Genomic DNA, 12,395 nt, shown 5'->3' with positions numbered 1-12,395 from the left:
AGTTTCAAAAGCACTCTTTTTGCAGACCTAGTTATTTCATTTAATTAATCCAATTGTGATATTGTGATTTTATTTCGTTATGTTTGGATTACTTCACTGGCACTGCCAAATCCTACATATTTTACATCTGAATTATTATTTCAATAAATGGGAATGTATAAGAGATAATCATGTAGGGGAATAGGTAGCCCTAGGCATTCTAGGTCTAGGGAATAGGCTATGTCATGGCTATTTGCATATATGCAACAAATAAAGTACCCAATCCTATCCTGTCCAATGTCGTCTTCTTCTTCTTCTTCTTCTTCTTCTTCTAATAATAATAATAATAATATAATAATTCCACTATTCATGATAATATTTTTTTTTTACATGCTTGTTGTGTTATCAATATATTAATATTTATTTTTGTTGTTGCTGTTGCTGAAATGTTACAACTTACAATGAATTAATGCATGCCAACAGGATGGTCAGTTTAACTTTGGATGAATGCTCGACTAGTTAAGATACTGATGCCTCTAGCCTAGGGCTAGGCTACATCCAAGCTAAAGTTACTTTTATCATTACCAGTAAATCAGATAAGCCTCATGAATAAATAAACTCCTCCCTCCCTTCGCTCCGCCTGAACGGCTGGTGACTGACTGGTCCCGTTAAATTCCTGTTGCTTGGCATCAGGTTCCTGGGGGAAAGGGCGGGGCTGAAGAGACTTACCGCACTGAGCGCACTGTAACCCAACCACACAGCAGTGTTGGGGAGTATTAAGCTACATGTAGCTGAGCTACGTAGCTGAGCTACATTTTGCTGTAGCTTGTGGTATTTTAGCTACATTCATATTTGTGTACCTCGTCAAGTAGCTCAGCTACCTTTTGGGTCATTTTTTGTAGCTTAGCTACTGAAGTTACAAGCTACAATTTTGGGCAATAACATGAAAGAAATATATAAATTTTGACCATTGGTTGCTGTGTTAATTCTTGTACTAGAACCCCCTTTGAAAAATCAAGGACTGTTCCTTTTTCTGATTGTTTTGAGGGCATATCAGCACTTGACAGCTGCCTCTAATTGGCCTCTGATTGGCCCTGGTATCACAGGGTGGGAGGGGTCTCCCAGGGGGGAGCAGGGGTCTCCTAGAGGGGAGGAGGGGTCTCCCAGAGGGGAGCAGGGTGGGGGGGTCTCCCAGAGGGGAGCAGGGTGGGGGGGTCTCCCAGAGGGGAGCAGGGTGAGGAGGGGTCTCCCAGAGGGGAGCAGGGTGGGAGGAGGGGTCTCCCAGAGGGGAGCAGGGGGAGGAGGGGTCTCCCAGAGGGGAGCAGGGTGGGGGAGTCTCCCAGAGGGGAGCAGGGTGAGGAGGGGTCTCCCAGAGGGGAGCAGGGTGGGAGGAGGGGTCTCCCAGAGGGGAGCAGGGGGAGGAGGGGTCTCCCAGAGGGGAGCAGGGTGAGGAGGGGTCTCCCAGAGGGGAGCAGGGTGAGGAGGGGTCTCCCAGAGGGGAGCAGGGTGGGAGGAGGGGTCTCCCAGAGGGGAGCAGGGGGAGGAGGGGTCTCCCAGAGGGGAGCAGGGTGAGGAGGGGTCTCCCAGAGGGGAGCAGGGTGAGGAGGGGTCTCCCAGAGGGGAGCAGGGGGAGGAGGGGTCTCCCAGAGGGGAGCAGGGGGAGGAGGGGTCTCCCCGAGGGGAGCAGGGTGGGAGGGGTCTCCCAGAGGGGAGGAGGGGTCTCCCAGAGGGCAGGGGTCTCCCAGAGGGGAGGAGGGGTCTCCCAGAGGGGAGGAGGGGTCTCCCGCATGTACATTCTCAATTTAACGCTGAAAAATAAAAAGTAGCTGAGCTACTTTGAGCTACTTTTTCCATGTAGCTGTAGCTTTACAAGCTACATCTCTCCGGTGGTAGCTATGTAGCTTGATCAAGCTACTGCCATGGTGAGCTACTTGTAGCTTTACAAGCTACGCTTTCAAAGTAACTTGCCCAACACTGCCACACAGTCAGTACTGTCCATGGCGTAATGAATAGTGAGAAGCACCACCGGACTTCCACCTGACTGGTTCCCGCTTTCAAATCTTTTACTAATGAAACTGGCTGACTTTCAGCCAGCGAGGGCATCGGAAGGGGAGGGACTGGCTGCAGGCTGCCTGAACTAGCTATGGACAGGAATCTGGTGCTCAGAGGGATGTCACTGGTGTAGGAGCCAGCCTGTTGCGCGTCCCTGTAGCCCCAGTCAGTCGAGTAGAGTTCCAACCACCATGGCACTGATGGCAGAGAGGCGAACAAGAATCACGATGACCGGTTCGGATCCGACTCGGACCACGGCGGGGAGAGCTGCTGCTATCGCCGAGCAGTTGCACCATGAATGCACCCTCTTATTGGAACTTTTTGTGAGTCATTTAATACATCTTTATGCATGCACTGAGACTGAGTAGAGATCCCAATTTATGATTAATTCCAGAGAGTTACTCTCTGGGAGTATATGAGTTTGAGAGGATTATTTGATGGAAGGAGTAGGTAGGCCAAGGTTAAATGGAACATAAGTTTGTGTGTGTGTGTGTGTGTGTGTGTGTGTGTGTGTGTGTGTGTGTGTGTGTGTGTGTGCGCGTGGGCGTGTGTATAAAACAGACAGTGGGACAGGGAAAGAGAAAGATGTGTGTTAAAAAGAGATAAGAGGCTGAGATGTGTGTGTGTGTGTGTGTGTGTGTGTGTGTGTGTGTGTGTGTATTTTGTCTGGTACAGCAGGGGGTAGGAATGTTGACTGCGTGGTGGGTACCCAAAACGAATGACAGAGGTGGGCGTTTGTCTGGGCATGTAGCCATCATATGTTTTCATGAGTCTCTTTGACTATAGGTGTGAGTGCTGCTGGTTATTAAAATGTCCTGGTTTGCTTCCAGTTTACTGCCTCATCCGTTCCTTTTTTCATCCAGCTTGCTGGGAGCAAGGGAGCGGCCTGGAATATGCAACTCAAAGGATGTATGACTGTTTCACTTCTTTACCTGAACTTAATATGCCTGCGTGTTGTGACCCATAATTGCTGTCTGGGACATAACTGGTAGGAGAAGGAGGGAGTCCCACACACTGCCACTTGGTTGCTGGTTCAAGAGTTTTTATTTAATAAATAAAAGCAACGCAAGCCTGAGGAAGGTCTCATGACCAAAACATTGCTCGTATTTATTAAATAAAAGCTCTTGAACCAGCAAGTATGCGGGAGTGTGCGGGTCTCCGTCCTTCTACTACCTGTACTGCCTTGTCGCCTACGCAGTACTACGCATCTGCTACCGGGTGTGCGGAAGTCTTCTCTTCACTGGGACATAGCTGTCAGACTCAGAACATAATGGGCTTAACATTTCAGGGGGGGGTCACTTCAATTGTAATCCTCTCAAAACTATTCTTGATTTTGCTAACCCTTTTCTCCCCCTAATATTATAGAATACTGGATTTATTATCTCCGGCAGGCTGGACAGCCGAAGGCCGATGACTATGTTTTCGCCACTGTCAGTCCGTCTGTGTCTTTGAGATTGAAACTGAAGTTATGCCAGGGACAAATGTTTTGTGACTGACAGACATACATACTGTACACACACACACACACACACACACACACTACACACTACACCTGCAGTAAAGTATTAGTTGGCACTGGAACCCCCTGAAGAAAAGAGCAAAGCGATGGCTATAACGATGACTGAGATAGGCACAGGGATCTGGGGTGTCCCAGGTGAGGAAAGACCCCAACTGAAAGTCAGAAAAGGATTCCTCTGGCTGCTTTAAAAGTGTAATAACAAATCAACTCTGAATTTTAAAACTTACAAAACAACTCTAATATTATGAAACTCTGACATTAACTCTGACATTAACTGTTCTGGGAGGTCTCAAAATAGATGACACACCAGAAAGAGGGTGGGGGTCTGAAACTGAAACTCCATCATTTTATGACTCGTACCGCACAATTTTCTTTTATTGGCCGCATCTTCAACAAAGTCTTACATTTGTGGACCTCTGCCTTATCTAGTTGAATACCCCTGTTTTTGATAGGTTGATTAATTTAATTCTTAATTAACAAGTAGTACATGTAGTACTGTCAAATGATATAACCTAGTACTGTATATCTGGTATATGGGGGTACACAGTTTAACATTACCCAGTGCTCCTGCAGAAAAATAGTGCATTTTCAGTCAGTTTGTCACACAATCTGTATGGCATAGTGCTTGCACACAGCCTGCAGCATTCCAGTAGCCAATACGGCCTCAGCCTACCGTCCAAGTTATTGAGTACATTCCATTCCACATAACATGGCATCAAGTAATATTTGTTTATTTGGGGAGGGGGCAATCAGATGTAAATGTACCGTTTCATTCAGCCCTTACTGGGAAAAGCGGAGAGTCCTTTGAAACAGCATCTAGGTTTTGACAGTAAAAACCCCAGTGGAACCGATGTCAAATAAATTAAATCATTTCTGGTAGAGTGTATGTCCTTTGGGCGAGGTTAGTTTTGAATCATTTGTAAAATGGTTTTCTGAGATTACCACATCGTCATAACCGCATGATGATATATGAGAAGAATGAAAATAGTCTCTGGACACATTACCCAGCCACTGGGAGGTCACAGCTCATCAGAATCAGATTTCTTTTTGCTTTCCAGTCTAAACACAGTAAACAGCCGTGTGTCTCCTCTAAGCACACAGGTCAGATTAGCTCTTTCTGTCACCCTGTCTCTAACTTTCGTATGGGCTTGCAAATTAGCACCTTGGTATAACTTCATAATGAAGCCTTCATGTTCTACAGTCCAGGCTCACTCTGTTGTGTGGATTTCAGGGAAGGGAATCTTTATTTACTGTGTCGGATTATAAGTTTCATGTTTGTCAGTTTAATGTGTAGTATGAACTATACTGAACTGTTTTAGTGTTTATATACATATACATTGTCATATTCGCTTTTGTGTTGATAGACTGCATCCTTATATTCACTCTTGATCTGTACATATATTTATTCAGATATAATCATTGTTGATAGACTGTACATAATACCAGTAAGACGCCTGATGGCGAGGTCGTGTGCATGCATCCACCTGGGTGACAGCAGACTGAGAAAACTGCTGTGCGAGCGCTGGCGCTTTGGCATGAGGGGTCAGATCAACATGTCGCCTGGGTGACAGCAGACTGCTGGGCGAGCGCTGGCGCTTTGGAATGGGGGGTCAGATCAACATGTCGCCAGGGTGACAGACTGCTGGGCGTGCGCTGGAGCTTTGGCATGAGGGGTCAGATCAACATATGGAATGAATTCTGTACTGGCTATATTTGGAGCGTGTCTTGAGTGTACAGGGTTTTATGAGGTCATATCAACATATGGAATGTCAGAACAGGTCAACTCAATATATGGAGATCTAAAGGTGGCAGCAGGGACAGTGTCTTGAGTGTACAGGGTTTGATGAGGGCCCAGGTAGGGCCGAGCCATAAGTTTCGGGCCTGTTGAGAACTATATTTTTTGCTGGCTGCCGGGCACTGCACTAATAACTTTGGGGCGGGCCGTCTAGAGTTTGAATGGACAGGTATCGTATCAGTCAAAAGGGAGACATTGAAGAGGAAGGATGGATGGGGAATGTCAGAACAGGTTTGAGGTCAGATGTAGAGTTACTGGCCAATTTTGATGACAGGATCTCCATATATGGACATTCACATATATGGGCTTAATATTTATGACATCAGGGATCTCCATCCCTGATGATGTCACGTGGCATGACCATATGTGGGGGGGGTGGGGTGGGGTGGGGGACGGACGGACTGACGGGAAATGCACGTTTCCATAGTAAATGTGACCTGCCGTCGCAAAAAGTCCATAGACTTGGCTGCAACATGTCATGTCCCCTCTATGGCTTTTGAAATGTCATCATATTATGGCATGCAGCCAAGATCTAGACTTTGAATGTTTGTTTAGAGCACTTTAACAGAGTGTCAGCCAAAGTCTATGGACTTTTAATGTTTGTTTACAACAGTAAACAAACTAAACATAATGTGATGTCATGTGGGTCGGTAGAAACCTGCAGTGAATGAAAGTGACATTTAGTCAATTCAGGCATTCTGCTTAATGCCTAAATTGTATCATCATATTACGTATCATCATACGCCTACTGTATGTGCAGGCTTCTAAAGGTCAGGCACCCCTCCCTCACTTCACACAAGTGTGATGTTTTGGTCGTCATGTCTGAAAGCCATGTGGCGTCACCACCATCACCCACCCATTGAGACCTGAGACCAGATTCAGAGACAGTTTTCTGAAAACCCTGTTTCTATATCAGTGGTTCACAAACTTTTCCATGTCAAGGACATCCAAAATGTATGTATTTGGCCGCGGACCTCCATCTCAAAATATTTTGTACCAGGGTCCCCCCAGAAGAAAAAAATTGAGTTGAAAACGTTAGCTGGGAAATAGTATATATTCAAATATTTACACACATTTTCAAGACTTTTCAAAAATAGCAGATTTACAAGCTTGTAGCAAGGCACGCTATTTTTCAACAGCTAAAGTTTGAAATAATGGTTAAAGTGGTTAAAAGCTAAGGTGACACAGATGCGATCCCCTCTCTGCTCCTCCTATCATGTGAGAGACTTCTGTCTCTTCCAGAACTTCTTGACCTCGGTGTGTCCGTGCGGCGTCACCACTATCATCCTGTGAGCAACGTTCTGCCACACCAGACAGTCCAGAGCCTCGGCTCGGTCTCGCAGAACCTCGAAGTCGGCCTGCGAGAGGAACTGGCTGTACAGCACGCCCTCGGCGAACCGCAGACGATCCCTCTCCAGCTCCCACAGCTGTATCTGGTCCGTGACAGTCGGCGGCAGCAGTGGGTTCTGTCGGAGCATGACAGGGTGCGCTCTGGTCTTCAGGAAGTGGATGATCTGCTGCGCCGTGATCCCGTTGGCAATGGCCTGCTGCACGGACTCCCTGGTGAGCTGAGCCACCGCCACGTTGGAGAAGCTGTACAACATCTCGCTGAAGAGCGCGACCAGCGCGATCTGCAGCTCCGAGTCCGTGTACGCGTAGACACGGTAGTTGGTCTCCACCACGATGAAGCCTGTGTCTCCTCCGGGGGTCCCGGTGGCGCCCCCTGTGGTGGGAGAGTCGGTCGTGACTCCCGCGGCCAGAGCGATCGCCAGCCGGGTGGGATAGTACCGCCTGGACTTCCTATTCCTCTGGAAGACGAGGCCGAACTCCCTGAGGTGCTGAAGGAAGGCGAACAGGGACTCGCTCATGCCCTCCACGGAGTAGCACCGGCCCGGCGTGGAGAAGCTCAGCTGGAAGAGGAAGGAGAGGATCTCCACAAGGTCCATGCCTCGCTGCGCCGCCGTGTCGAAGTACCGCAGCGTGAAGTACCACAGCTGAGAGGCCGTGTCCAGGAGGAGGAACTGGAAGCCGGCGGAGGTGATGGACAGCGGCGGGGCCTCTTCTCCTCCCGGCTCGCTCCTCATCAGCCCGGCCTGCTCCAGCAGCCGGGCGAGGTCCTGACTGACCGTGGCGCTCGGCGAGCCCACCATGAACCGCAGGATGGTCTCCCAGTGCTCCGCGGCGTAGCGGTCCAAGCTCTCCACGTCGCGCGCGTGCCGGTCGGGGCCCAGGGCGCTACAGTCGTTGGCCCACGCTTTCCCGCCGCCCAGCAACGCTATCCGCAGGTTGTCTCGGAACACAGGATTCATGACGTATCCTGGTAGATCGCCGTCCTGCGACGAGGGCCGCCGGTCGTCGTGCCAGAGTCTGAGACCCGTCAGGACTGAGACGCTGCGGTCGTGCTCCTTCCGGCCGTCCCGTGTCGCCCACAGAGCCGCGGTGGCCTGCAGCAGCGGCCGCTCCTCGTCCAGAAACAGCAGACGCATCACGTAGAGCTTGGCCAACGGCGGGAGCTCCCTGTAGACGGCCAGACAGACGGCCGGGTGGTCGTACAGCCGGTCCAGGACCTCGGGACTCAACTCTCCGAGGTACTCGTGGAGGTTCTTGCATTGCAGCTGGACGCGAAGGTTCATGTTTACCTAAAGGAAGGGCATGAAGAAACGTAGAGGGCAAGGATATGGGGTCGGGTTGCCTAGAACTGGGATGAGTATAAGATTTGTGTCAGTGGGTAACTTTATGTTGAACCGTTATCGGTAGACACAACCCGACAACCTGCTGCTTCTCCGAGACTCTTTTATAATAAACTGTCTGGCTCTCGTCAAACCAATGATGTCATAATGAGAAAGGTTATATCCATAAATGGAGTTCCAGGTCAACAAAGTAATACATTGAAGAGGAAGGTGATTACGCAAATTGTGATTGGCCAGAATGAGATGATGTAACTATGATGTTAAGAGCGCCCCTGCCGTTTTATCATCGTACACGTACATCATCTCATTCCGGCCAATCACAATTTGCCAATCATAATGTTTGTGTTTGCACAAACACTCAAAACTAGTCATAGGTGGCGGTAGCAAAATAATGTTTGTGTTTACACATGTTTGTGTTTGTGTCTCTTCTCTTCTTCACACGGGTGAAGTGAGGGGAGCTCTTATCATCATACATCATCTCATTCCGGCCAATCACAATTTGCATCCTCACCTTCGTTTTCAATGTTTGTGTTTACACAAACTCAAAGCTCCATTCATTGTCAATGGCATTCAATGTTTGTGTTAAGAGGCAATGTATGTGTTTACACAAACCCTCAAAACTGGGCATAGGAGGGGCTGGCGTCCCTCAAAAACTCACACAGGTAAAAGATTAAGTTTGAATTGAGAGGGAGTGAAGATAGATTCTACCAGACATGGCAACCCTTCATTGAATATTTCAATAGGTGCACGAGTGTTTTTTCTTTCTTTTATTTTTTCTCATTTAAAAAAAAGAATGTCTGTAATTTACTTAATTTACAACAACATGTTGGGAAAGTTTGAGAGCAAGAGTGTCTGTCCTGTTGTCTGTTTTGTTTGTCTGTTCACACGTCATTGTTTAACAGTTTTTTGTTTTTTCATGTTTATCACATTTATATGTCTTTTTTATTATGTATTGTATGTGGAACATTTACATTGCCTGTTATTTCTTTCATTTTATTTAACAGAATTACTCATTATCATTGTCGATAATATTCTGATGTTGTCATACAAAAAATGCCTAATAAAAACAGTATTAAAAAAAAAGAAGAAGAAAACTCACACAGGTATTCTGTTGATCTGTTCTTATCAGACACGATGTGCATTTTTCCATTCTTCGTTCTTTGATCCAGAGGCAGACTGAAGGAACATGAATTCCCAAAGGGGGGTGCGCACGCTTTTCCGACACACCAAAGGTCAAAGGCGCGGGGACATGCAATGCGATGTGAAAATGCGATGGTACGACATGCGCTGCTCCCGTGCTTGCTGTTATGGTTAGGTTAGGGATTGAGGTTTCGGGTCAATAGTATGTCGGAACTAAAGCCTGTACCCCCCAAAGGTGCATGGCTCATCTAAAATATATGGTCTAATTATGTCATCATTACAGTCAATGTTCATACTAAATGAGTAAATGTCCCTTGTCAAGTTGTGATATTTTTCTAGTCTCTGCCCCCAACTATGTTATCTTTTCACATTCTTTCTCACCCACTTTCCTTTCTTCGTTGTGGCATCCAAGTCTCTCACCTGCACTGCTCGTTTTTTAATCCCCCTTCTGTGTGCTCTCTCTCTCTCCAATCTCCATCCTCCTGAAGAGAAAGAAGGAGAGCCTCCCTCCAGATCTCACTGTGGCCGACGATCGCCTGGTGTCCGTGCCGCCTTCATCCTCCCAACTGGAGACCAGAGACAAAGTGTGGCGTCTCTACTCTGCCCTTCTACAGTGTCGCAGCTTGCTGGACAGAGCCATCAGCAGGGAGGACGCGGAGCTGGCCGGCGGAGAGAGAGGAGAGTACGAGGGCCAGAGGAAGACCGTGAAGGAGAGATTAGCCCTGCTGTTGTCCAGCGTCGGAGAACTCCTGAAGGCTGTAGATGGAACTGCTGTGTTAACTCCGGGTACAGGAGGCATAGAGGTAGGAGCTACAGTAATGTTGTTAAAGTCAATGGGGTCATGAAGAGTAGGATATGAAGACAGACTTCATCGGTCTTCTCTTCTCTTCTCTTCTCTTCTCTTCTCTTCTCTTCTCTTCTCTTCTCTTCTCTTCTCTTCTCTTCTCTTCTCTTCTCTTAACTCTTCTCTTCTCTTCCTCCATTTCCCCTCTCCCTGTATCCCCTTCATGTTAACAGATTGACGGTCCTACTGTTCTGTTCGAGGTCAAGCTGTGGATCTACCGGATCTTCAAAGAGTTGGACTACTGGACCAAGACAACCATGACTACAGTACAGGCCCTGCCCTCAGTCACAGCCAAAGAACAAGGGAGAACGAGCAGGAGGAGGAGAAGTACTCGAAGATGAGATGAGAAGGGCGATGGAAGATAATGAAAGTGACAAGCTTAGGGAGTGGGGAAGAAAGAAGGGGAATAAGTCAGTGTGATAAAGAGAGTGTTAGGGAGAGGAGGACAAAATGAGACATAGGCCTAATTGCCACTGAGGGGAGACAATTCAAAATTAGTCTGTTGGATAATCTGAGCTAAATAGGGCTCAACAGTAAGGAGACATGAAAGAGTGAAAGGCAGTATACATCTGGAAATTAATTACAATCTGAGCATTTTAATTTATGTTACACAGCTTTACTTGCTGCTACTAGTATAGGTACAAACATTGTAACTTGAAATGACTGTAAGAGTCAGAGTAATTTACTCTTAGTCCTTTACTTTATTTTTCTTTATGTGAATGCTGATTATATGACTTTCATTTTATATCAACATTTGCCCAGATGTAGCTTATTTAGCTGCTTGTGCATGCCTTGCCCTATGTCAGGTAGACTACTGATCCACTGCCACCAACAAAGCCTTCAGCAGGGGACACATTAATTTGATTGATTTTGTAGCCGTCTACACGTCACAAGCTAGCTGTGATAAAAGGACTTGGATACCATTATCTGTTTCTCATTCAATAATGATTGAGCCTCTTTGTTTATTGATTCTGTAGAAAGTCAGTGTAATGGTGCCCTCTAGTGTTCGCAGTGTGCTATTTTTTTACTTCCATGATCAGCTGATCCGTCAACACCAACTTTGTATAGGCTTGATTAATCCCTGTTGCAGATTCCCTATTGCAGATTTTTCTTTAAATACATGAGTTCATATATTCTCTTCACCATATTTGTGTCACTGTAATAGGAATAAGCGCATAGTTCATAATATTTGCACAGCATATACTGTAGAAGATCTAACTAATGAAAAGACAAAACCAATTGTTCACATCTGTACCTGCATTTTATTTATTTTATTCCTTTCCAAATATATTGGGCTAGATTCACTGAAGAAGAGGATGTGGATTGAACATTAGGCCTTATGAGGCAATTGGATATATAGAGGTTCAAATTGCTTTATATTAAAGCCTGCAGTTGTGCTATACATAACATGTATCAGTTTCAGATCAAAGTGCCTCAGGCGGCCAATTTGAGACTGATAACTCCTTTGGTTTCCTACAGATCAGAAGAGGAACTATAATCTAAGAACATTCCCTTTACATTTAATTGATTGATTGATTTCTTGTTTTCTGACATGTCATATATTTTGTATAACTACTCTGTGTATGTCTTCCATGAGATTTGATTGTAGTCTTGTAACCCTTCCCTGCCTTCCCTCATGACCTCTGGTGTAGAAAGTGCTGGTGGTAGATTATTGGCTCTAACCACAAACTAAGGATCAGGTTACTATTGCATCTGTCTATGAGTAGCAATCTGGTGAAAACTCCCCGCATCATTTAGTTTAATTCTGAATGGTTTCAATGTCTAATTTAAGACCATGAACTAGCCAAGACTTTATTAATGTAGGAGAGGGTTTTTTCCGATCCCCCTAAATCTTGAAGCACAAGTTTCCTATCCAACACAAATTCTTTCAACATTCTTATTTTTTGTATAGCCCAAACGTTTCAAATGGCTTCACACATCAACAGTATAATATCATACAGCAACAACACAAGACTACATTTAAGAATAACATCTATAAAAAAATGAAATAAACAATTAGACGGTAGGCAATGGCACTTACATTAGAAGCAAACAACTAGCTACATAACACAAGCATGATAGGATTAGCTAGGATAAGATTAGGGACAATCGGAGGCAAGAGAAAGGTGATGGGATTTAAACTGCGATTTAAATACACAATGGAATTCACCTCCTTAACGGCAGCAGGACATGGTGGGCAACCACTCTGCATCTGGATGAAGTTGTATTGACTTGAATAGAAGGACAGCCTCCTGGGAGCAGAGAGCCTATAGGCTGGCACATATGGCATGATGTCAGGTCAGATAGAGCTGACGGAGCCTGCCCTGACCATGTAGAAAGTTACAATTAACAACTTAAAACTGAATTCTCCAACTG

General features: G+C 46.1%; 2 protein-coding genes across 2 annotated transcripts in view; one reads left to right on the top strand and one right to left on the bottom strand.

Annotated features, from left to right (window-relative positions):
- Nucleotides 1–2,018: 2,018 nt before the first annotated feature.
- LOC310858919 (uncharacterized protein) overlaps nt 2,019–12,395 on the top strand; it is a 12,096-nt gene continuing 1,719 nt past the window's right edge. Inside the window, exons 1-3 of the mRNA XM_083765224.1 lie at nt 2,019–2,354; nt 9,664–9,978; nt 10,193–12,395. The exon at nt 10,193–12,395 is cut by the window's right edge and continues 1,719 nt beyond it. Coding sequence (XP_083621350.1) covers nt 2,223–2,354; nt 9,664–9,978; nt 10,193–10,360 — 615 coding nt within the window. The 5' untranslated portion in view covers nt 2,019–2,222 and the 3' untranslated portion in view covers nt 10,361–12,395. The remainder of the gene's footprint in view (nt 2,355–9,663; nt 9,979–10,192) is intronic.
- LOC310858735 (general transcription factor IIH subunit 4-like) lies at nt 6,560–7,978 on the bottom strand (the record flags this gene model as incomplete). The annotated part of the gene is made up of 1 exon (XM_083764981.1): nt 6,560–7,978. The coding sequence occupies one exon, from the start codon at nt 7,976–7,978 to the stop codon at nt 6,560–6,562; it is 1,419 nt and encodes a 472-aa protein (XP_083621107.1).

The sequence above is a fragment of the Protomyctophum parallelum genome (genome assembly GCF_964188405.1).
Source record: "Protomyctophum parallelum genome assembly, chromosome: 5".
Classification (NCBI taxonomy): Eukaryota; Metazoa; Chordata; class Actinopteri; order Myctophiformes; family Myctophidae; genus Protomyctophum; species Protomyctophum parallelum.
This window is presented reverse-complemented; position numbering and strand designations above follow the sequence as displayed.